Source organism: Dromaius novaehollandiae, chromosome 1 (assembly GCF_036370855.1).
Source record: "Dromaius novaehollandiae isolate bDroNov1 chromosome 1, bDroNov1.hap1, whole genome shotgun sequence".
Lineage (NCBI taxonomy): Eukaryota > Metazoa > Chordata > Aves > Casuariiformes > Dromaiidae > Dromaius > Dromaius novaehollandiae.
The window spans coordinates 52,102,640-52,126,648 of record NC_088098.1 but is presented as its reverse complement, the minus strand read 5'-3'; the positions used below and the strand labels follow the sequence as shown (position 1 = coordinate 52,126,648).

The 24,009-nt window shown below is 44.0% G+C and overlaps 1 protein-coding gene across 2 annotated transcripts; it reads left to right on the top strand.

Moving 5' to 3' along the window:
• TEF (TEF transcription factor, PAR bZIP family member) lies at nt 1–23,807 on the top strand. Of its 2 annotated transcripts, none has more exons than XM_026101486.2 (5): nt 1–344; nt 11,475–11,813; nt 13,367–13,587; nt 14,263–14,474; nt 16,454–23,807. In XM_026101486.2, exons 1-5 carry the CDS (start codon nt 242–244, stop codon nt 16,473–16,475), a joined length of 897 nt encoding a protein of 298 aa, XP_025957271.1. In that variant the 5' UTR covers nt 1–241; the 3' UTR covers nt 16,476–23,807. The 2 variants fall into 2 exon arrangements, with proteins under 2 accessions (XP_025957271.1, XP_025957254.2); XM_026101469.2 differs by lacking the exon at nt 1–344 and adding an exon at nt 5,177–5,546.
• Nucleotides 23,808–24,009: the final 202 nt, after the last annotated feature.

The window sequence follows — 24,009 nt, the reverse complement described above, 5'->3', positions numbered from 1 at the left end:
AGCTATTTCCACAATCGGCCACTTCAGAGTGGGAGCGGGGGAGGTGAAGACAGCCGGGCAAACTGCATCTCCACCAGGCTGCTTCCCTTCCTCCTTGTTTTTTCTCAGCTGGAGTTGTTTGGCAAGTCTGCTCCGGGTGCCTCTGAACCCCTCTCGCAACTCCTGGGAAAGCCGGTTGTGGCGTTGGCGGCCAGGCGCCTGGTCCTCCCTTAGAGTTACTAGTGTAGTCCCAGGAAAGGCCATGTCAAGCTGCAACAGCACTGCGGGCCCCACTGCCCTGGACTTTCCCGAAGTCCTGAAGTCCCTGCTGGAGTACTCCTTACCCTGGACCAACAAAATGACAGGTAGGATTGAAGTAACACATGCCTGTTTTTTTTTTTTTTTTTTTTTTTTTGCTCCTTCCCCTCCTTAAATTGCAAGGCGAGAAGGGGGTAAAAGAGCTTGTTTGCTGCAAGCCTTTTGAGGGTGTGCTGCCTCCAAGAGTCCAAGTCAGTCAGGGAGTTCTGGCACTGAGCATGTTGTGCAGCTAGGAGGAAAAACGGCAGTGATGGATTGATTACAAAATCAGTGAAGAGTGCTGAGCTCCTGATCCTTTTAATCTCTGTGCTCAGCTACTCCTTGGAAACCCTCAAAGCTTTGTGCACAGAGGTTTGGGCACAAATCTCTGTGCTCCTGTAGCAGTGACTTCCAGGACTTCCAGCCAAGCTGTCCATGTGGGGCAGGGTGATTCTGCACGAGCTTTGTGTTTGATGCTCCAGTTGTTTATCAGTGGAAAGGTGGGTAGGGAACAAAATGAATGTTGTGGGTTTTTTGCAAGAGCACTTCTGTCTTCCTAGGCTTTCCTGCTCTCTGTGCAGTGTTGTGGAAAACAAATGGAAATGACCTAGGAGGTTATTTAGTCTGGGCTTCTGCTGCACCTGGGCAGTGTTGGGCACATCTCTCTTGCTGGGTACGCCCCAAGTGCCCCTCATGTAACCTAAGGACTCTCTTCGTTTTGGATGGGATGCCACATGCCCCTCGCAGACTGCTTTTTGGTTGTTGTGTTTTAATGCTTGTTGCTGAGTGCTGAGGAGGTGTGTGGGAACACCTCGGCACAACAAGCTCATGTCTAGGCATGAGCGAGTTGAACCCACGGAAACGAACATGCACTGAGCTTGCTATTCTGTAGGGAACTGCTAGCAGGACACACAGAGAGCTCTGCAGTCTCATGGGGCAGTGTGACCCAGGAGATGGGAGCAGAAAAGCCAGCCACATGATGAAGAGGGGCCCCTGCTTTTGCCCTGGGGTTGACAGTAGAGAAGGATGCCGCTGTGACGGTAAAGTATTTATGCTGGAAAAGGCAGCTGCCTAGACTCAGTGAAATACAGCAAGCCCTGCGTCACTGGCATGGCTCCCTATGGGAAGAGTTATTAGGGCACGAGGAGATTCCTATACCTCCTGAGGGGCTCATTTTGTCACATTGCTCTGCTGTTACCTATGAGTTGGCTCTCTTCTTTGCTGAGACTTTGCACATTAATTGGGTTGTTTACATATCATATGGTATGAAGCTGGGTGTCTGGACCAGGGCATGTTTTCAGAGCTGACTGATGCCCAGATGGAAAGTTGACCTCGCTGGGAGGAGGCAGTAATGACCAAGGGAGGCTCACATGGTGGAGAGCCTTGCTGTGGCTAAGCAGAAGTTAGGCTGGCTCTCCTAGGTCTCTGGCCTTCAGAGCCAAGTGGATTGAATTAATCCAAGGGAGGAGCACTGGCAAGATTTGTCTGTTTGGCCGTGAGTTGGAGAGTGTGCGTGTGGGGAGGGGGAGGAGGGTGTCAGGGAAATCAATGGTTTGCAGAGGGCATAATTTAGTCCTAACTGAACGTGGCTTATTTGGCAGCTTTCTTCCTCAGCCCCAGGACCACCCTGCCTCTCGGCCTTACCTCCTGTAATGCTTAGGATTGTCTTTATTACGGTGCTTCCCTCCTAGGGCCAGTGTTCCCGTCACAACCCCTTTCCACAGAGCTCAATTCTTTCTTTCTAGATCTTCATAGCTACACATTAGCCTTCTGGATTTGCTGGGTCTCTGGTCTCCACCTGACATGCATTCTGCTATCCAAAAAAGCCTCCCAGTGAGGCTAGCTGTATGTGTCCCCCGAGTGCCTAGGGCTGAGCTGCTTCTTGCTTGCCTCCCTGCTGCATCAGAGCTGGGCTGTTCTGCATCATCTGGCCCTGACAAAACTCCCAGCAGTAACAGCCAAGGTCACTGCATTCCTCTCTTCACATCTCATTGTCTTCCTCTCCTTCTCAGCCCCAGAACAAAACAAAAGCGTAGAAGTCTTAGGCAAATTCCAACTCAACCAAGGAGGTACAACTAATGCCGCAATGTCCACTTCGTGCTGGCAGTGACTTGAATACTTAATCCCTGGAGGCAACAAGGAAAAGCTCTCAGAGTAACCTCCCTCCTTGCTGGCAGGGCAGAGCTGCTGCCCGGGCAGGGTGCTGTGAGAGGCAAACCACAGGAATGCTCCCCAGGAACTCCCGCCTTTGAGCCGAGCAACTAACACTGCACAAGTTAAACCCTCTCCAGGCAGTCACATCGCAGTGATGGTGCAAAGTGAATCCTAATGGTCAGCACCACTGACTGGAAACGTGCAGGAGAAAGGGTGGGGGGGGGGGGGCCCTGGAAGTGAAGGTTGCTGAGTGGCTGTAATAACCTCCATTCATATGGACATTCACCAGCAAAGTGGCTGCCGTTTAGATCTGCCATGTGGGGGAAGCATACACAGCGTGTTCCTCGAAGGAGCTACGTACAGTACTGAGACACAGTGTCATCCCCGGGGGCCTCCAGCATCGACAACAATGGAACAAAGTGACCATGAGAGCTGCAACTGAATGGGAAGCCTGCAGCCAGCCCCACTTTGGCGGAAACCCCCTCTCCCTGTTCCTAGAAGCTGCTCCTCCTCAGCTTCAGTAGGTTGTGTTCTCTCGTTACCACCTAGGACTAGCTGTTTTCTGTATAAAAGTTTCACTGTGAACCAGTTGCCCCTTGCTGAGCTATGTGTGCTGCCTCTGCCATGTGTGGTCTGACATCTGTGTTTCATTGCCCCATGTGAAGTGGCATCTCTGTTTCACGTATGTGCCTATTTCTTCTGCCAGCTGAGCTAGGCAAGACAGATGGAGTCCATGGAGGGCAAGTAGCAGCCAGAAGCATGACCTGCTCTGTGTGCTTCTTGCAACTGGGTTTATCAAATCAACACCCTTGCAATGATACGTTGACCCAGGCTGTTCCAACTTCCTGGACCGCATCCTATTTTAACAAGGTCATTTCCAGCTGGATGGCAGGCAGAACATGTACAGGAGTTCTGTCTCCAGTCCCACCCCTGTCCACACTTGGCAGCAGCTTCTGCCTCCCAGGCTACACGGGAGAATGAGTAGTTGGCTGTTAGTGAGTGTGCATTCCCTGAGCAGATTCCCTGTCTGCCCTGAAGGAAAAGGAGGTGGCTGGATGAGGGCATGCACTGGGCCATGCTGTAATAAAACAAGGGGCAAAGCACCTGCCACATGTGACTTCCAATCCATTCCTTTTCCCAGGGTGTGCGGGAGGAATTCGGATCTGATTTTGTGTCATGACAGACCACTAGCATTTATTAACAAGGGTCAGGTCAAGTTGTGCCATGCAGCTGAGATGAAATGTCTGAGGTATTTTGGGAGTCTTGTTGAGGGACGTTTGTGGAGGGACATCTGAACCAAGCAAACATTTAACTGAGCATCTGCCCTGGAGGAAGAGGCGCCTAAGCATGGAAATCTCTCCCCAGTGGATTGCACATGTGGCTTCTCTAGGTGCAAATGGGGTTATCCTAGGTAGGTTGTGCACCCTTTCCTTTCACTGCTTGCAATGCTATGCAGTAGGGTCGCTGTGGCCAGCCCTTCTGCGGCAAGAGGCAGCAACTGCTGATGGGAAAAGCCTGTGGTTGGAGTGTCTGTCACTTCAGTGAGCTCATTCACGCTGCAGGAGAACCTCCTTAGTATCTGCCTGCGCTCTTGGGGATGAATTTGGCAAAATGTACTCCCTTTATGCGTTCAGAAGCTTAAATCCCAGCACAGCATCCTTGTCACTGGAACAGGGGGATATACGGGGAATCAGAAGGAAGAGCATTGAGGACTTGCATGCCCTAAATTCACACGAGTATGAAAACTCAAAATGACCCTCTGTGCGCAGCATGGGAATCCCCCTACCTCCAGCAGCCCAGCCATGTCAGCCCTCCAGCCTGAATCCTGGCCATCCTCCCCTCCTGAGTCGCAGGCTGGGAGCAGCCGCGGTGAAGTTTCTCCCTTCTCACTGCTAACGTTATATAGAGCACACAGCTGCTGCTGGCGCGATGTAGGGCAGAGGGAGATTAAATCCAGGTCATGTGGGAAAGGTGATCTCTGGATCCAAATAAGGATATTTTAAAATCAGCTGAAGCGCTGACCCCAGCCGCGGAGCGGCGGGCACTCCCGCCCCAACGCACCCTGCCACCAACGGCCGCGGCGGTTACGCAACCGCCGTAACGGCGGCCGGGGGCTGCCCGCGCTCGCCGGGCCACGGGCCCTCCGCGCTCCCACCCGGCGCCGGCTGCCGTGGCGGCAGAGCCCAACGGGAGGCGGGAAGAGCCGGGGCTGGTGCGGGGGCAACATCTCGGGGCTGAGAGGCGGCTCATAAACGCCGCAAAGCGCCGGCGGCCACCGCCGCCGCAAGCAGAGCCCCGGTGTCCTCACGCGGCCCCTCGGCCGGCCGGGGTGGGGGAGGGGCAGAAGCGCCCGCCCGCGCAGGCGCAGAGGCGGAGCGGCCTGTAGCCCTGCCCCCTCCCCCCCGCGGGGAGGCGAGACTCGGGCGCGCGCGCGCCGCGGCAGGCGCTGCTGCTCCGCCGCCCACGCGCGAGTTCGGCTCCCCCCGCCGTCCTCCAGGAGAGGGAGCAGCTGGCGGTGACGCAGGGCCCCGGAGGAGGCGCGGAGCGGGCGGGGTCTCGCCATGCTAATGAGCCGCCGGAGCCTGCCCCTGCACGTGCCCCGGCGGGCGAGGGGCGCGTGCCCGCGCGGGCCGCCGAAGGGAGGGGCCGGGGGGGCGGGGCCGGCCCGCCCGGGACCGCCCTTCGCGAGGCGCCAGCCAATCCGAGGGGCGGGTAGGGCGGGGCGAGGCGAGGCGATCTGGACGGGGCGGGCGCCCGCGCTCATGAATAGTGAAAGAGCCGAGGAGCGTCAGCCGGGTGCGCATGCGCCGTCGGTCTCTCGCGCGCTGTCTTCTCGGGCTCGTCGGTGTCGACGGGTCCCTGGGAGCTGTCGCAGCCTCGCCTCGCCTCGCGACTGCGGCCGACCGTTGGCAGCCGTTCAGCCGCCCGCCAGCTTGCGGGGAGTATGCCCGGCCGCGCCGCGCACCAGGAGGCGGCGGCGGCGGGAGGAACTGAGCCCACTGCAGCCGGGGGGAGCGCGGGGGCCGCCGCGCAGCAGGAGCAGCGGGGCCTGACGGGGACCTTCCCGCTGGTGCTGAAGAAACTGATGGAGAACCCGCCGCGGGACGCGCGCCTGGGTGAGAGCGGGAGCGCGCGCGGGGCCGGCGGGATCGTGCGACACCCTCTTCCCCCCCCCCACCTCCTTCTCCCCCCGCCCACCCCCCGCCGTCTTCCCCGCCCCGCGCTTCAGAGGGCGGGACCGCCGGGTCACGGTGGGACTGGCTCGGGGCGGGGGGGAACACCCCCCGGGAGAGGCCTGCAGGCAGAGCGCGCACCGCGCGGGCACCCGGGGAGCGCGCGGGCCCGACCCACGCGCGTGCTGCCACCGGCCCGGGCGCGCCCGGTGCAGCCTGCACGCCCTGGCCTAGCGCCCCTCCCGGCGTGCCTTAAGGCCCCCACCCCCCCAGCGTGCCAGCATCCGTTCTCTCTGCCGCCCTCCGTGCAAGCATCTCTGCGGAGGTGCCGGCGGCACGAGCTCCCAGCCCGCTGGGAAGAGCTCGTCCTCCCGGGCCGCGCGGCCGCCAGCCCTGCTGCACTCCGGCCTGTCCGGCTGGAGCGGGCCGCGCCGGCTTGCCTTTCCGGAGGCCCAAACAACAGCGGCTGCCCCGCGGCAGGATCTCTTCCCCAACTAGCCAATGCTACCAAAAAACTAAGGTGCTGCCATTTGCCTTTCAGGTGTCTGCTTTGTGCAAAGTATGCTTCAGATATGAGGCACAATCTGACATTCTTATTCACTTAACTGTCTGGTGGCTTCCTTACCTTGGACACACAGTAATAGTCAGGAGCAGCATTGGAAAGGTTTCTGGTCTTCCTTGGTCTCAATTGCTGAAAAGTTGTATGACAACGTGCCTAAAAAGCAAATCCCTTCTCTTCAGATTAGGCTTGGTGCTAATCCATGAGGGTGTTACTGATTACCTGCACATGCAATCCTGTATAGGCTGGAGTTGTCTCTCTTGTACTGATTATGCAGGTGGCAGTTGTGTAAATAAACAGTGCTGGTGTTTATAGTCTTCATTCCCAATGGCACACTGATTTTTTTTTTTTCCACTTGACATTAGTTTTGCCTTTCTGAATATCAGTTTGATCTTGAGTGAGCTTGAGGTTTATCTTCACTGCTGTACTACTATGTGCTGGTGTATAATACAAATTAATCCTTACATCTAGGTATTTTGAGACTGACGGTCGTTTTTTGGAACATCAGACTCTGTCGAGGGTAGACCACAGTTCAGGGTTAGCAAGATTGTTCCTAATGAGATTCCTAATTAAGATCCTTTTATTTTGTATGTCTGACATTACACGATACTTTGTTAATGTATCCATCTTGTGATTCTGCCAAACATTTTTTTCTCCTATTCAAAACATTCTCAGCCTCTGATAAAGGTTTTGATTATGTTGCTATGGTATGGGATAGTGCAGTATATAGAATCTTGAATCTCCAATGTTATGAGAGTTCTTAAGATATTTTTTTCACCAAAACATTTTTAAATGACAGTGCTAGTGGCAGTACTACCAGGAACAATTTAAGTAAGTATGTGAAATTATAATGGTAGCTGAAAGGGATATGGAGGCTTTATTTTAGGGGTGGTGTTTCTGTTGCCCAGGCTTGTGTGATTTAGTATGTGCAGATGTAGAATTTTTAAAATTAATATGAGCTTGAGATCTTGCTTTGTTATCAAATTAGAAACTTTTCCTGCTTGGGAAAGTATTCAGTATTCTCTCTAAGGCTCAATAGTGAGTCCACTGAATCTTGATTATTCCTCTCCATTCATGCTCCAATCAAGTTCAAATTGCTCTCACTCTTAAAACTATCCATGGTCTTCCTTAGCCTACCTCATACTGTTTCATTTCACACTGTGCAGCTTGTTTTCTGTTTCTTTTGATGTCTGTGGCTTTTTTGTTTTGTTTGCATATCTGCAAAACAAAGAAAAGAAAAATGGGGAAACCTGTGTTAACAGGTAGTTAATGTCACAAAAGACTTCTCAATAGAACTATGACTGTGCTAATTTCAAATGATTTTTTGCTGCATCTTCTGTGCCTTTGCATTCTACAGACAGAACCAAAGTGTTAGAGATACACTAATTCACTTAATACAGTAGTGTGTTTTCAGCAGGCTTTCTGAGAAAGGGCCATATGCTTTTTAATCTGGGTTGCCTGTTGACAAAACATAATTTCCTGCATTATTCTGAGAGAGACGGTATCAGCTAGCTGCAGCGTCCATTTATAGTCTCCACCATGGGTTTTGCAACTGCCTTAGGTAATTTGACTACTCATAAGCAAGCAGGTTTTCTAACCCTTCTGAGCAATGGAGGAGGACATCCAGTCCCAACTGAATGCCATCATCTTGAATACTCTGCCTTATACCAAGTATATCTGACTAGCCTTGCAGTAAATTGTTGCCATGGACGTTACATGGATTGGAAAAAATAAAAATAAAAAATAAAGACAAGTTCCATGAGGTAAGGGAAGAGAATTATTATTCTGGAGCAGGAGTATAGGTCTGTCCTATTAATAATAAGCTACTGCATACTCTACATTCTAAGGCATGTCCTAATTGTCAGTTGTATGCTACTGTGACAGGAGGAGAGCCTCAACAAACATCACAGTAATGGGCATCAGGAATTCATAACCCTATAACCTATTTTGTTCCATTGCCAAAAGTTGCACTGAAGACATGAAAAAATCAGCCTTATTTTGCATAGTGTTTTTAATATAGTTTTATCATTTGTGTGTGTGACACACAGACACACACTTTGTCAACTGTTTGTTCTGGGCTGGATACCCCTTGACAGTAATGGCCTAAATGTCTGTTTTCTTGGGAGAAGAACCAGCAGGGCATGGAATAAAACTCTTTCCAGGTTGTTGCTTTTGGCTAAAACACCAGTATTCTCCAGCCTTTCATGAATTGGAATGCTCAGTTGTTATTGTCTAAATTATTTAGCATAGGCTACTGATCTCTCTGTTAATAGCAGATGTATGGACTAGTTAACAGGCCACAGTAGCAGAATGAGGGGACTAAATCAGACATGAGCTGTCAGCTACAGAAGTACAGTCCAGATTTATCAGGGTGACCTTGAATCACTGCAAATGGAACCTCTTAGGATACTGCAGCTCTGCTGTCAGGTAATACCTGTTTACCCTATAAATATCTTGAGAGAATTAATGTTTCAGGTCCCTGTGCTGGGGCAGGCGGAAACTCCCCCCTCAAGATGCAAGAAGTTAATTAGTGTTTCATTAGATACTGTGCACCCAGTAGGATGTTGTACAGCAGGAATAAAGATTAAATGAGTTGAAAGAAAGCCAGTGGGGAAAATGTCAATGTAAAAATGATTGTACAACAGTTTTATCTTTATATGTGCCATATTTGAAATACATGGGCACTCAATATGCCTGTTAACTCTTGCTATTTTAATCTATTTCAGATATTGCTGTTAGAAGTGAGGGAAGAGAGACAGCATAGCTAAACAAAGACAATGTTGGGGGCCCAGTGCTTGTCTGGTTCTCAACATATAGCAAAAGGAAAAAAAAAATCAGATGGTCTTCTCACATGAAGAAAGGTTCTAATCTGGTGTGAGCCAGGGAGGATAGCAAGAGGAAGTTGGAAAGACCACAGTCTTTTTGGGTTACTGAAGTACAGCGGAATGATGGTGCGCATCTAAAAGGCATTAAAAGATCTGAGAAGAGCCAGACTTGTCAGCAATATAGTCTTTGTGCATCTGTCTTCTGAAAAATATTCTTAAGCTTTGTATTTAGTCCACTAACCATTAAGGTTTCCTTTCTCCTCTGTTGTCTGAGGTGTTGTATTAGGTGCTGCAAAACAAAATCACTGTTGTCTTGTGTTAAAACTGGCATAGCTTATAATGGAATGCTGTTGTTTTTAAGACTAAAGTATGGGGTTTTTTTTCCTTTTAATTAATGGGCATTTTGAGTCAACATTCACGAGATGTTTTTTCTACCGCATTGATCAAAATAAAGTGATTTACAGAGTCATTATTGTCCCTGTGTTTGTTTTGCTGCTGTCTTTATCAGGTTATTGTCCACAACTGCCATTCAAATCTGGGTTCCACTGTGCTGGGCACTATGCAAACCGAATGCTCCTTCAAAAGTTTGATATAAAATGGCAGTTCCAATTTGGTGAGATGTGCTTCACTAGTAAGTGACATCATCTTTGTGTGTGGTGCAGAGCAGGAAGAAAACTTAGGCTGTTCATTTACTGGCTTCAGTGGGGAGCTGTCTGAGAAACAGTAATTGGATCATGCCTGTTAGCCTGCCCATCTTGTAGTCACTGGCCAAGGAAATGGTAGGAGAGTTAGTGGAAAGGAGTTTATAGCAAAGATAGAAGTTGGGAGGTTGGAGCGTAGAGGCAGCAATGTGAGATGGCAAGGGGAAAAGCCCAAAGCTGTAAGATGTCAATAGCAAAGCTCAAGTCCAGGAGCCTCTGATCTGAATTTAATGTGCTCTTTAGGTACTTGCTGTTAGTCCCAAGTCTGTGGCTGGTAAGTACTTTTTCAGCTGTTCAGTTTGAAATCTGTATCTTTGGTTACAAAATGTTCAGAGTATGGTAGATTGAAATGATAATTTACTTTGTATAGCTTTCTGTTCTACATGCTCCTCTGTTCTTTAAGCCATAAAAAGCTCATTCTGTCTCAGTTCTATACCTGCTAAGGCAGCAGTTGAAGGAATGCTGGTTTTATCAGAATAGGGTTTATATAAGTAGGCTTTTCTGATTTACATCAGAGTTCAAAACTCCTTATAAAGTGAAATAGTCTTCTAAATGTATGGTAGTCACTCTAGAACATCCTAATGTCTAAAACTTGTGCATTTTGTTGGGTTGACCTGTGTGAATATTGGAGATCATAACTGGTCCAGTATATGTCTCTGGACTCCTCCTTCTGTTGAACTGAATGTTTGTCTGCTTCCACAGTAAGACCCAATTTGCCACTGATTAGAGTGCAACTGATGGCCTTTCCTTTTGATGGCAGTGCTGGCTCAAGTAGTCCCAGCCCCCTGCTTCTAGAGTGCCTCCTTGGCTGTGCTGGTAAAACTGCACAGTTACATACAGAACTGGATGGGGAAACTGACTCGGATTTTTTTTCTTTTTTTTCCATCTTATTTTTATTGCCTAAATTATGGAATTATTCTCTAACTTGAATTTTCTGCTGGGATTCTGTTGCAGACAATTGTTAACATTCAGTAACTATGGCAAGCATAAAGACTGACTTTTTCTATAATACATGACCTGCAGCATAGTAAATGGAGAAAACTTCATCAGCATTTTGGGGCCAGGGGGTATTAAAATGTTCCTTTAAAAGCTCATCTTCCACTACCTTATTAGACAGCTCCCCAAAGAGTGAAAATTGTATATAGGGATTCTGAGCTATCTACAATGAAGAGCATTTGAACCTATTACTTTGTGTGAACATGCTGAGTCACTTTAGAAAGAAACGCTTCTAAAATACTGAGCAATAGTGGTTCAGGTCTCCTGATGTTATGTGGGCCTTCTGACTAACTTTCAAATCTAATCTGAAAACCCCTATTCCTTTCCTGTTTGTACTGAAATATTTCTCTGCACGTCCTTTCTCTTGTACCTAGAATAAACTATACTGCTTCCTCAGTGTTTTCCTAATGGCTTCCACTGTAATCCTACTTATCCACAGTTACTTTCCCTGTCTTCCAGGATGAGTCTATGGAAAAACGGGCTATTTTGCAGTGCCTAGTTGTTAATAAGCTAGATGCAGTATTATGTCACACCTTGGTAAGTTATCGCAGCAAAGATACTAATCTCCAAGGCTACTCAAATGTCTGTGGTCTAGCTGTGCAGGGAGACGGAGCACTCGGGACTGAGTTACATATGAATGCTGCCTTTAATGTTTGTTTCCTCAGACCATGTCATGAGGCCAAAAAAAAAAAAGCTTACTGAATTTCCTTTCATGAGATCTTTGTTAAATCTTAAACTTTGAGTCTTTCCTGTGCTGCAGCTTGTACAGTGACCTACTTGTATCTTACAGATAAAGAGAAAGAGAAGATAAAACTTGAGGAAGATGAAGCAGCAGCTGCCAGCACTATGGCAGTCTCAGCTTCCCTTATGCCACCCATTTGGGACAAAACTATTCCTTATGATGGAGAGTCTTTCCACCTGGAGTACATGGATCTTGATGAGTTCCTTCTGGAAAATGGAATTCCTTCCAGCCCTACTCACCTGGATTTGAACCAAAATCCACTCTTGCCTGTGGCTGAGCTGGAAGGAAAGGAGTCTGCCAGTGCTTCCACTGGTTCACCTACATCATCGTCATCATCATCATCATCTACTGCAGTTTACCAGCAATCTGAAGCGGCCTCCAGCACAGGTAGATGGAACAGTTTGGGACTCTGTGAGGGATTTTTCTTTTTCTTGTATCAAAAGGCCCCTCCTCAGACTGAAGAGGGGACATGTTAACATATCAGTGTTAGCTGTTGTGGGTTAAACAGCACAAACATACTCAGTTTAGAGCCTTAGTCCACATGTCAATTCATGAAGGTGCTGCCTCTCCCCCTCCCACGAAAATGAGTTGGTGTTCCTGAGCGTACAGTGTGTTTCTCGTTTGAAAGCAGAAGAGCTGAAACACAAACAAAAAGTAGCTGCTCTCTTGCTATTGCCAATCTAGTGAGAAGCTGGACGTGTGGAGAATATAGTTTCTCAGATGACAGGTTATTTTACAACAGATTTGATAGTTTGTGATAGGTCATTTGCTCTACCTTGGTGGTTCAGTCTGCTTGGCTAAACTTATGCCCACTTAATGTACCTCAAATAACAATGCTTAACAGAAAAATAATGAAGCAATCTTTCCTTGCTGGCTTGTGAAATGTGATAACTGTCTTTTGGAAGAGGTTTGTTTACGATGCAGTTTGATGTTCTGTGGTGCTTTGAAGTGGGAATGGTGAAAGAACAACAAAACTGTGTAGTTAAATGGTGCTAGGAAACTTCTGATCTTCATGAGAAGTATGGAGATCTTCTCTATAGAAGAATTTAGCAGCTCAGTCTGCTCAAGATTTGGATCCTAACCATGATAGCCACTAAATTTACACAGTACTATTTTATGAGCAGGCTTTATGGAAAGCGTTTTTCTTGGTGGTTCTTCCTCTGTGAATCTGAGAGAGAAACATAAGGTGTGGCGCTTTTCCCCATTTTTTTTAAATTTATTTTTAGCCAGTAGTGCATGAAAAGATTTGTTCATTAGTCTCTACTTCAGATTTCACTGACATTTGCAATCCGTGTGTGAAGTCTGTAATCAAGCTATATAAATATGACCACAGTATAGTTCTTGTCTCCAGTATCCTGAAAGTTCCTGTGAATGCCATCTATCAGTGTTAGGCCATCTGTTGGGACATTTCTGTCTCCACATAGCAACAAAGAGAATACTCTTGCATTTGTAGAAAACCTATGTTCTTTTTAGTTCTTTATTTGGAAATACTGTCTTTTCTGACCTTTGAAGGACAAAGGGAATGGGGTCTCTGAGCAGGCTGATAGGGTAGGGCTTTCTAAGCCACAAAGCTCAGAGTGATTCAAGTTTCTTGTTTCATGCTGTTCTGGCAATGGCTTCTAATGTGTGGTTAAGTGTGTAAAGCATGTAGCTTTTGCTGAAGAAGTCTTAACTCTGTGCCACACCTACCTACTCATGTTTGTTAGCCTGGCATATATTCCTAGAGCTTGTATTATTATAAATAATAAACTGGACTGAGTAGCTCCTCTCTGTAATAGAAGCTGTATAGTGTTCTATCCAGTACCAAGCACACCTTAGGGAAATAATAATACTATTAAATATTGCCTACTGTAGGACAATAAATAGAGGTACCCAAGTTGGCTTCTGAAATAATTCTCTTCATCCTGCTCAATATATTATAACTTTCCTGTTTTTGCTAGAGTCCCCTCCACAAAATGAGAGAAATACTCCCAGCCCCATTGATCCTGACTGCGTAGAAGTTGAGGTGAATTTTAACCCTGACCCTGCTGATTTAGTGCTGTCCAGCGTGCCTGGTGGTGAGCTCTTCAATCCTCGCAAGCACAAGTTTACAGAAGAGGACCTGAAACCACAGCCTATGATTAAAAAGGCCAAGAAGGTTTTTGTCCCAGATGAGCAAAAGGTAACAGATTTGTTGCTGCAGATTTCTCTAGGTCTTCATCAAAGTGTTTGACTCTTTGCCCAAACATTTTAACATACAAAGCTAATGTGCCATACCTATATGATTGGGCAGGAGCATTGCCAAGAACAGAAGTAGCAAGTCACTTACTGTTCTTGCTGTTTTGTTGGTTCAGTATCACGAGCTAATTACTGGGCAGGAGCAGCTTAAGAGGTTTTACACAGAAATTAGAAGTAGAAGAACTATCAAGTCACATTCTCATTCACTGCATTTTTGAAGGCCAGTGTATTCATTTGCCCACCATTCTGTCTGATCCAGATTTAAGCAGCCCAGACAACAGAACAGATTGCTTTCCATGGAAGTTGACTCCTGAATTGAAACTAAGTAAAGAGAGCATTGAAACCAAGTAAAGAGAGCATTTCAGTTGGACAGCTTCTTAGTAGCCAAGTCTTTTAATCTCCCTAGTTTTGGCTGTGCCCTTGGTTCATCCTGAAAGAAGCCTCACATAAGGATGAAATCTTACAGTACTGTGTAACCTACATTCTAATGTCTGAGCCTTGAAACCCTTCAGTACAGCAGTTAGTGTGACTGTCATTATACAATAAAAAGGTGTCTATTTGATATAAAATGCCAGATTGACAGACTGGCATCTCTTTGTTTTTTTCTCTTTCCCTACAGGATGAAAAATATTGGACAAGGCGAAAGAAGAACAACGTGGCAGCAAAGCGTTCCCGTGATGCTCGACGATTAAAGGAGAATCAAATCACAATTCGGGCAGCCTTCCTTGAGAAAGAGAATACAGCCCTGAGGACGGAGGTTGCAGAGCTGCGCAAGGAAGTGGGGCGATGCAAGAACATTGTTTCTAAATACGAGACCAGATACGGACCCTTGTAAGCACACCCCTTTTCCTTGTTAGGGCTCCTTGTTTTAGCCTCTTAGACTTCTCTGCCTTCTGTAGAGACTCCTAGAAATAAAGTTTGTGGAGGTTTTGCCATTTTGCATCTTAAAAAAAACAAAAACAAACAAACAAAAAAACTGTTGGCACAACTTGTTCAGGCCCTTTCCTGATCTTGTGTTGCCAAAATTTTAAAAAGTGTCATATTTACGACTTTGTTATTAACACTGATAGAGCACTTTCTGATCTTATACAAGAGAACAGATTGACCTGTCTGGAGGAATAGAAGTGGATCTCTCCTGACTGGACAGGACTCTTGCTTTCTGTTCTAATCTCCATTTTAAGTGGAGAAAGAGCCCAGGACTCTGGTCCTTGTTGGTGTTGGTTGTGGGTGGATTTGGGGGGGGAGGTGTTTTTTTAATTGATCTTTTTTTTTTTTTTTCCCCTTCCTGCTCCCTCTCCCTTGCCCCAGTTGAACTGTAAAACATAATTTTAAGATATAAGTAGATGTTGCTGGGCAGCATCATGAAATCATTTCCTGTCCTGTTTAGGGGCACTGGAAAGCACTTGTGTGCATTCCCCTTTCCCAGAGAGGGGCTCTCTGTTCCTGTTCAAGAGGAATAGGGGAACCTTTAAGACAAAATATTCAATCTCCTGTAGAAATGGAGGTATCTTTAGGTTAATGAACATGTGTTTATGCAGACCAGAGTCAGTGCACTGTTGATAAAATACTGCTTAAACATCTTGGTAGGTTCTGTCTCTGGATAACTTCCAGAAACACAGGATAGAGAACAACAGGGATCTCCCACTTTACAGATAGGGACAAAATACTTTGGGTCTTAGGTTGTCTTTCCCCTCCCTCCCCGCTTCCTCTTCCCTCCCCCCCCACCCCCAAGAGGGACTTCCCTATTCTTGAACTGCTGATCATGTAGCATGTGACACCTAACTGGGAAGTAAGGGAGATGGTGCCATTTTAAAAAAAGAAAAGAAAAAAAGATGTCTGGCTCATTAGGTAGGACCTTGGGGCCCATCTGCTTGGGAATTGCCCATATGTTATGGTTTAGGAGGAGAGGGTTTTTTGTTTTGAAGTAACAGTTAAACCAGCCACCATCACTTTACTGCACCTTACCTGTTGTACAGGAGCTTGCGAAGGACTTGTGGTCCTTGTGGGCCTTGTGAATGTGCTAAGGAACAAGCCACGCCCTCTCTAAACATGAACCGCTTACTCCACTATCTCCCGGGTAGCTACATATCTCATCTTTCCATGCCTGCTAGTTCTCTCTCCAGCAAGTTTCCTGCTACAAAGCTATCACATAAGACTTGCCCTCTTGGAAGTAATCCATTCTCAGCACCAAATGCTGCTTCAACAGTATGTGGTGTTAAAAGAAAACTGTTTTGTGTGATGTTGGGACCTTCTCCATGACCTCCAACTGCAAGAACCAGAGAATTTAATAAAGTATTTGTCTAGAAGTCATTTGAACAGGGCAAGTTATCTTAAGATAATGGCTATGTTAGAACTCCTAGGCTATGCTTCCTGGACTTGTATTTACATTAGGGAGTAAATGTGGGACAGATGATGTTTAGGCTAGTTTCCAACTCCCCTACTGAAATCGGAAAAGAAACCCCACCACTTCTTATAAACTTTTTAATACTAAAGACTTCTTGCCTAGCTTGTCTTTTAAATGCAACATGGAAATTGGAGACCAATTGTATGTTGACTTCTTAAGCAAGTGGAGAAACAGGCTTATTCAGAATGTTTAAAGTAAATGTATACTTCGAACTACTTTCCCCTCTGTTATATTCCAGTTTGACCAAAGTGGCTCTTCATGCAGTGTTGGTCTAATTTCTTTCAAACGTACAAAAGATTGTCACCCTTTCAGCAGGGGTTTTCTCTCACAGGGTGGTGTGTGGTGGTAATGGTGGGAAGTATGTTATAAATAAATTGTCACACTTAACACTTTGCTTTGTTTAAAGTGACTTATCTGATTCCGAGTGATGCAACTTTAAAGACTTTAAAAAAACAAAGAAACTAAAAAGCACACATGAATCGCCAGTCTTCAGAGTGAGCGTGAAATCTATGAGGTGTCCCAACACAAACAACTGACGATGACCCTGCCTGCCTGCTTGCCTGCAAGTACCCCATCTGAACTACCCAGGGCTGGGCATGATGAAAAGTGCAAAGTCTCCTTAACTCTGTATATGGCTTTCTTATCTGTCTTTCTCACTGTAACTATGAACTACAATAAGCTTGCTTACTGGGGTTTTGTCAAGACACTCAAAGTTCATTTCTCCAAGTCTGTTGACAACCTGTGTGAATAGTGGCTCTTTGTTTTGGCACTTGAGTGGAAGAAAATGGGGAGCTTTAAATGGAAGTGGCTCTGTGTATTAAGAACTGATATATATAGATATAGATATATACACACACACACACCTCTCTCTCTCGCGCGCGCGCGTTCTCTCTCTCTCTCTCTCTCTCTCTCTCTCTCTCTCTCTGTGTATATATATATATATATATATGGTTTTTTTTCCTCCCCTTCAGCAAATACTGCAGCTCACTTCTGGTACAGTGTAGTATCTTGTATTGTTAGTGCAGAACTGAAGACACCAGGAAAACAGCAATCTGTAAGGTGTAAGACTTTCAGTGCAGGAAAGTACAGCAGATATATTTGAAACAGACTAGAAAGCACCACAGTGTGCCATACAAGGAGTAGTAATAAACTCCTATCAAATGACTTGTAATAGTAAAACACTTGATTTGCTTTCCTGCCCCATAGTTACACAGCTGTAACCTACTTTTTCTTTTTTTCCCCTCTTATGAGGCTCACTTTCCTCTGTGGTATCTGACTGAAACAAAATCTGTTCTCCCTTTACTATTCAGCAATCATGAAAAGGGTGTTGGTCTGAGCTGCTGATCCCCATATCTTTCAGCAGTCCAGTACTACCGAATGAGTTAATCACCAAAACAGTGACTTAGCTACCGTATTACAATTTTCTGTCTCCTCTTGACCACAAGAGAACTGCAGTGGGGAACGAATTCTTTGTTCATCTGTTTCATAAATCTGAAACAGCCAATGATTTTTGGAGTCACTAATCAAAACCTTTGTGCTGGTATAGAGGAGTAGATGAAAGCTTGGACAGACCGTGGGGATGCTTGTTGTGTGTAAAATACAGAGGAAGTAGGTGGAAGTTCCTTTCTAAGAGTCTCATCAGCATGACAAGAATCTACTTCTGTACTGAGGAAGCTTAAGAACTAAATTCATGTGGGAAGAAAGTACTTAATTTCTTGGAAAGTAGTATAGGGTCATGCTCATAGTCAAGATGAAGCTTGTCAGACAGGAGTGAAAGATGATCAGTGTATTTTTGCCTGGAGATTAACAAGCAGCATACACTTTGAGGGAAAAAATATTCTTGAAAGCTTTCAGAAGCACAGGTGCCTAAATGTGAGGCAGTTAGTTACCAGCAAAGTTTGACATGCTATTATATTGAACAAGTATTTTAACTTTGCATTTACCTGAGATTCTGCCCTTAATTTCACAGTAGAAAGGCAAAGAGAAAAAGGAACAAAGAAGCAGATCATGTTGTGAACTTCAAAAAAACAACAAAACAACTCTGGAGGGCATAACCAGCTTTTTGAAAGCATAACCTTTGTAAAGGGCATATACATGAAATGCACTTCTTGACCTATTTTTTTTGTTTCAATGGACCATGTTGTGAAGTCAAGAAAGTGCTTTTAACTTTTTGTGCTGGTTGCAAGAGTATATTAATGAATATACTTTTATAATTTGAGACTCTAAAAGTTCTGAGATAATCTATGGGTATCCTATTCAAATAACTAATTTAGCTCCATATTGCTGAAATGTCAGCATATATCACTACCTGTATCAAATATTGCAGATTTGGACTGATATTTTTGGTAGGTACTGTTTTTTTGTGGCTTTATTTTGGTGATAAAGGCCTTGCTATGGATTTTTTCTAAAGACACTGACAGCATGTAAATATAGCAAATTTTCTTCCATTATCGTTTCTGATTTTTCAGTTAGCTTGGAATGGCTGTTCTTGAAAGTTATGCTTTCTGTTCAAATCACAAACTTAAAGGGTATTGTAACTGGACAAGGAGTCACTAATCCTTCATTTGGGTCTTGCTGTCTTACTGCTTTAGGAATATCCTTTAAATACTCAAGTATTGTGTACAGGATTTGTTTTTGCAGTGTGTCATGCTATATCAATAGCAAAATATTTAGTCAGTAAGAGTAGTATGTGTAATTCTATTTGCTTTTTGTATTACATCAGAACTTAATACAATGGGAACTAACAGTGAATGTTTTAGATTTTTCTTTCAGAGAAGACTGTTAGCAAACTCTTGTGCTTCCTTGTAGAACAGTGCAAAGTTGCACATTTTGTGATTCATGTATCTACAGGTTGCAAAAGTGGAAAAAAAATCACACTTTAGGGTGAGAGTGTAGTTGGAGGAACTTTTTTGTTAAGAAACAACATCTTCAAAGACAGCTGAGATGGTAGTAACTTTTTAAAGGAATGTAGTTTTTGCTGGGCAATACCTATATGTGCAAAGCTGAATTCCTCTTTCAGTATTTGAAGTCTCAGGAAGCTAGGCTTACAGCTTCAGAGCTTTCCACTCTTTTCAGAATGATTAACTATTTAATCTTGTTTCTTTGACTAGGATGACTATCCTATCTGTATAAGTTATAACTTTAATACATTTTCCATAGGGGTCATAAGAAGACCAATATTCTTTTAACTGAATTTGAATGTTAAAAGCTGCTGAATTGACACTGTTAGCATCTGAAGCTCTCTAACCATGGAACAAGCTCTGTATAGGCCATAACTGTGCCTAATGCCAATGTACCCCATTCCAGCTGTAAAGGGACCATCTCCAAGGGGAGGGAATAAAGGGAGTTCACCTTTCAGCGTCACTGCAAGGATTGCCATTAAAGGGAGCAGTGTTTGACACAGCTGTGCATTCATTAAGAAATGGATTGAAGCCAGTGGTCATTCCACATAGGCTGTCAAACAGCCATTGCACAGTACTCTCTTTCAAAATATATATGAACTGTTGATAATGTTTGTGGGGAGTGCGTTGTGTTATGCCACATCAGAAACAGTCGGCGAATAAATGATGCACAAAACTTAAGCAGCATTACTTTCATACATGGTCTTTTAATCTAAATGTAGTTACATCTCCTTATAATAATGCATTTTTGTATTTAAAGATTCCCTAGAAGTTCAATTTATCACCTGTTGCCAAGTTCTGCTCCTAGCAAAGCCAATAACAAGACCTCATTAACTCCCACAGGAAAAGTTCTTTACTCTCTGACATGGTGATCTTAAGATTTAAAAAAGCACTGGAGTCATGGGTGTCTTTGCTTTACTCTGGAGCACTCTGCGTTGGGACCAGGTGGATGCATCTCAGGTCGCAGGTGTAATGTTTGTGAACTGACCCCTTCCCACCTCTTATTCATTTACACAAGCTAGTGATACATTTTTAGTATTTGGACAATCTGATGAATTCAGCTGTGTTTTCCTCTGTTTTTTTCCTTGCTGCTTGGTATGTGCGAAAAAGGTGCACAATAAATTTGTGCTGGGAGAAGGAATGTTAAAAAAGAAACCTTAAGTGTGGCTTTCTGCAGTTCTTTAGTAACATTTTATATGTTGGCAGTTCTCTTTTTCTCTGCTATGCTGTTTGAAAGCCCAAGGTGCTCTAGCTGTAGAGATGATTCCCACCATTATCTGTGGGATTGCTACAAATTGTACCAAATTCACTTCAAGTTGGGAGGTGCAGTGGAAAGCCAGCAGTTACAGCTTTGGGAATACTGTAGTATAACTATTTGTTATGGAAAAATATTTTGTGTAGTCAGCAGAAAAAATGGACTTGCACAGAAGAGAATATTGCTGCTTCAGTCTTGTAAACCTTTTCAGCCTCACAGGGTTTTGTTCCTAGTGATCAGATGCCTTCATTTTTAGTGAGAGTGGAGGTATCTCAGACCTTTGTAAGCTGCAGATAGGCTTATGTTTGTCCTTAGAGTTTGAGCTGATAAGCCCAAGATGAGAAATGCAAACTTACCTTAATGTATAAATCTAACATTTTTAGTAACTTGCATCTAAATCCATAAACAGCAAAATCATTTGTTAATGTTAGTGTTATGCCTTTGCAGCACTACAAGATACCAGCTAGCTTTCTAGTTGGGGGGGTGGGGGGGGTTTATATAATAATTCCTCTGATCTGTATATCTACCAGTGTAACATGATGAAGATAAACCTCAGTGAAAGGTTGGGGAAAGAGTAGAAAAAAATAAGGCTAACTAAACTCCTGTGGAGATGTTAACGTAATGCTAACTGAAAAATTATAATGATTTAATTTTTGGTAATGCAGATTTGTGATAAAGAATGTAATTTGTTAGTTAGTATGTTATTCCTTACAGTGGATCACTATTGGAATGCAAACCTAAAGTTCAAGCAGCTACAGGGGAAAGGGAAGCCTTTGAAGGAAGTACAGACAGGAAGAAATACAGATACTTGGCAAGTATGATAAAGAATGAAAGGAGAAATACAAGGAGTAAAGCAAGGTACTGACCTGAACCAGACTGCTAAAACTGAAGCTTCACCATTTCCAATTTTAGGACACTTTGGATCCCCTCAGTTGGCATCATACAGAAGATACATGCTTGTTTAGGTTTTGAGAATCTCCTCTTCTTGTTCTCATTTCCACAGTTTAGAAGAAAGTGAAAGGGATCTAAAGATAGGGAGGAGGGTTATTGCAGAAAGACATTAAAAATAGGTATTGCTTTAACAGTGTGCTATTCCACTGAGACTTGTCCTGCCCGTATGAAGCTGTATAGGATAGTGCTGTGCCATGGGGAAATTACTGTCTGAGGCCCCAATATTTTAAGGCCTCAATTCTGCTGTCAGTTCTGCATGGGATGAGCCCTGTATCTGTATAAAACCACATGGACTTTACAGGATCTATTTATGAATGTGAAGCTCTGCCCAGTCAGTCAGCTGCAGAATTGTGTCCTTAACGTGATCAGTTGTAGTTACATGGCTGTTTATATTAACTGTAATTTGGGTGCCTATTATGTAGCCAAAACCCTTGTTATTTCACTTTTCCCAACTAAAGCATGAACAGAAGCTCTTTGCTGTACAACATCTGTAAAAACGTACTTCATATTTGTCTAGTAAATTAAGGCATGTGATTTTGGGCCATGGGTCTCAACAGACTTTGCTCATATACCTGCCTGAATGTTTTCCTAGATCTGCAGCCATGTCTCGGTATGAAGGTATGGTGGGATTTGTTTACCTGAGTGAACGGAATAGCAGCTCTCATCTGTCTCAACGCAGGTGTCTGCTTGCTACTGGTCAGGATCATGGAAGGATGCATCTTCTGCACTTTTATGTGAAATTGTCTAAAATATGGTGATTAACATGATTATTGGAATACTGTATTTTGTATAACTTAGAATATGTAAATACACTTTTAAAACTAATCTGTTCTATGAAGTAATAAATAAGTGCTTCCATTGTAATATTTGAATATTGTTAATGCTTCATGTAGCTTGATTTGAGAGTTTTTTTCCTAGAGAACTACAGAAATCAAAACAAAGATTGATGTTGTGGAATTCTAGTCTAGTTGTGATGCTTTCTATCAGCAAAAAATGTTTTAAAAAAAGTAATGAGCTACGCTTAAGCAGAGAAACTGATAATTTGAGGAAACCGATTCTCCTTCAGTCTTTCTTTAACAGTAGTCACTGTTACATTCATAGTTCTACTCTTCCCATCCCATTTGCTGGACAGTTGACTTGTTCACCAGCTGCATCTGGAAAGTGGCAATATTAAATGGCTTATAAAGCTTAGTGATTGAGGAAAATGAAAGTGGATTTTATTTATTTACTTTTATTTAAACTATTCTCTCTTTTGGCTTAAACAGATCTGTCTCCATCCTTCAGCCAGACTGCAGCAAGTTGCAATGAAACAGTGAGTGACTGTTACTAAAGCTCATTTGTAACCTAGGTAGTCTACATCTTGATTAGTCCTATTATGTACATAGATGACACACAGGTATCCTGCCTTGGTGTGGGGAGAAAGCAATTCAAGACTTGAGATTTTTGCTGAGTATGTGTTCACTGGATGCTGCACAGCTGGAACTTTCATCAGCTTTCATGACCTTTTCTATCTAACGTTAAAAGAAGAAACAGTGGTATGAGAATCATGAGCAGTCTGCTAGGAAACATGAACATTTGTTTTTTCAGGAGAAGGTGAGGAGATTGGTCCATCAGCCTTCATCTAGGGAGATTATCCTGTGATAACACCTTCTCCAGCCATAACATTACTACTTTATCTTTAATGCTGTACTGCAGCAGTCTCCTCTCTGCTATCAACTGCTTCTGCAGTGTTCCATAAATGACAAAGCTACAGCACCTCTTTTGTAGTGGGCAGAGATGGTGACACACATCCCCCACCCCCAGTCCTTGGTGTATCTAGACTATAAAATAGCTACGAAACAGCTAAGCGTATGCACAGGTTATTCAGAAAGTTCTGTTCCTGTAAAGTTTTTTTTCAGAGACCTTTGGTTTTGAACCAAATAGTTTGAAGGAACTCTTATCTGCTATATTTGCCTTGAAATTCTTTTGCCTCTGGGATAAAAATACTTTATTTGGATTCATATGTGACATTGCTCTGACCCATTCATTCAAAGGGATGGATGATAAATCTGCACAGTATTTATATGAAATATAAATCTGATCTTAGTTTTATTGCATGATAAATTGTTTAATCTCTTGGGTATCTTAAACCTGGAGGTTGTTTAGATAATTCCTGTATGTGCAGCTGATTTTTGAAGCAGCCTATAGAGTGCATCTGAGATCATCCCAACTGGAAGATGCTGTAGAAATGAATAATAATTATGTTTTAAAGCAGCTGGGTAAAACTCTATTGCCATAAATGATTTTAGTGTATATATAAATCCTTTATCCCAAACAGCTCGTTTTGCACATAAATCTACACACTCCGGGCAGCTGATGGGTGAAAATAAAGGTGCTTAAGCAGCAGTCTAATGGGGAAAGGGCATTTCAGTGCTGCAGAATTGGTATTATTTTGTATTTCCATTTCTTACGCTTTTTCAAATGTATAAACCACGGATTCGAATTCTCAACGTCTTCAAAAACAGCTTGGATTTTGTGAGTAGTTTAAATCCTCTCACTTCTCTGCTCGTAATTTTTTTTAAAAACGCTTTTGTTTAAAATGTAAAATTTTTAGTGTATTAAATTCTGTTAGTACCCTTTCTTTTTAAGAAATAAAATTTATATTCCACTATGCAGAGATCCAGTAACTTTATTGTCTAGACAGCATACTGTGTGCTGTACACATCACTGCCAGCATTATACCTGCAAATTGCATTCAAGTTGGTAGAAATTAAAGCAGCTGGTCACCTTCCAGAATTAGGTACTTGCTGTGCATTTCCTGTGTGTTAACTAACTGCGCAGGTAACAGGTGCACAGTTACTCATTTTTACTTTCTGA

Excerpts from the sequence above, each read along its gene's own strand:
- TEF (XM_026101469.2), top strand. The coding sequence starts at position 5,375 with ATGCCCGGCCGCGCCGCGCACCAGGAGGCGGCGGCGGCGGGAGGAACT. Across the intron at positions 11,814-13,366 it reads TGAAGCGGCCTCCAGCACAG|AGTCCCCTCCACAAAATGAG; the intron begins GTAGATGGAACA and ends TGTTTTTGCTAG. Across the intron at positions 13,588-14,262 it reads TTGTCCCAGATGAGCAAAAG|GATGAAAAATATTGGACAAG; the intron begins GTAACAGATTTG and ends CTTTCCCTACAG.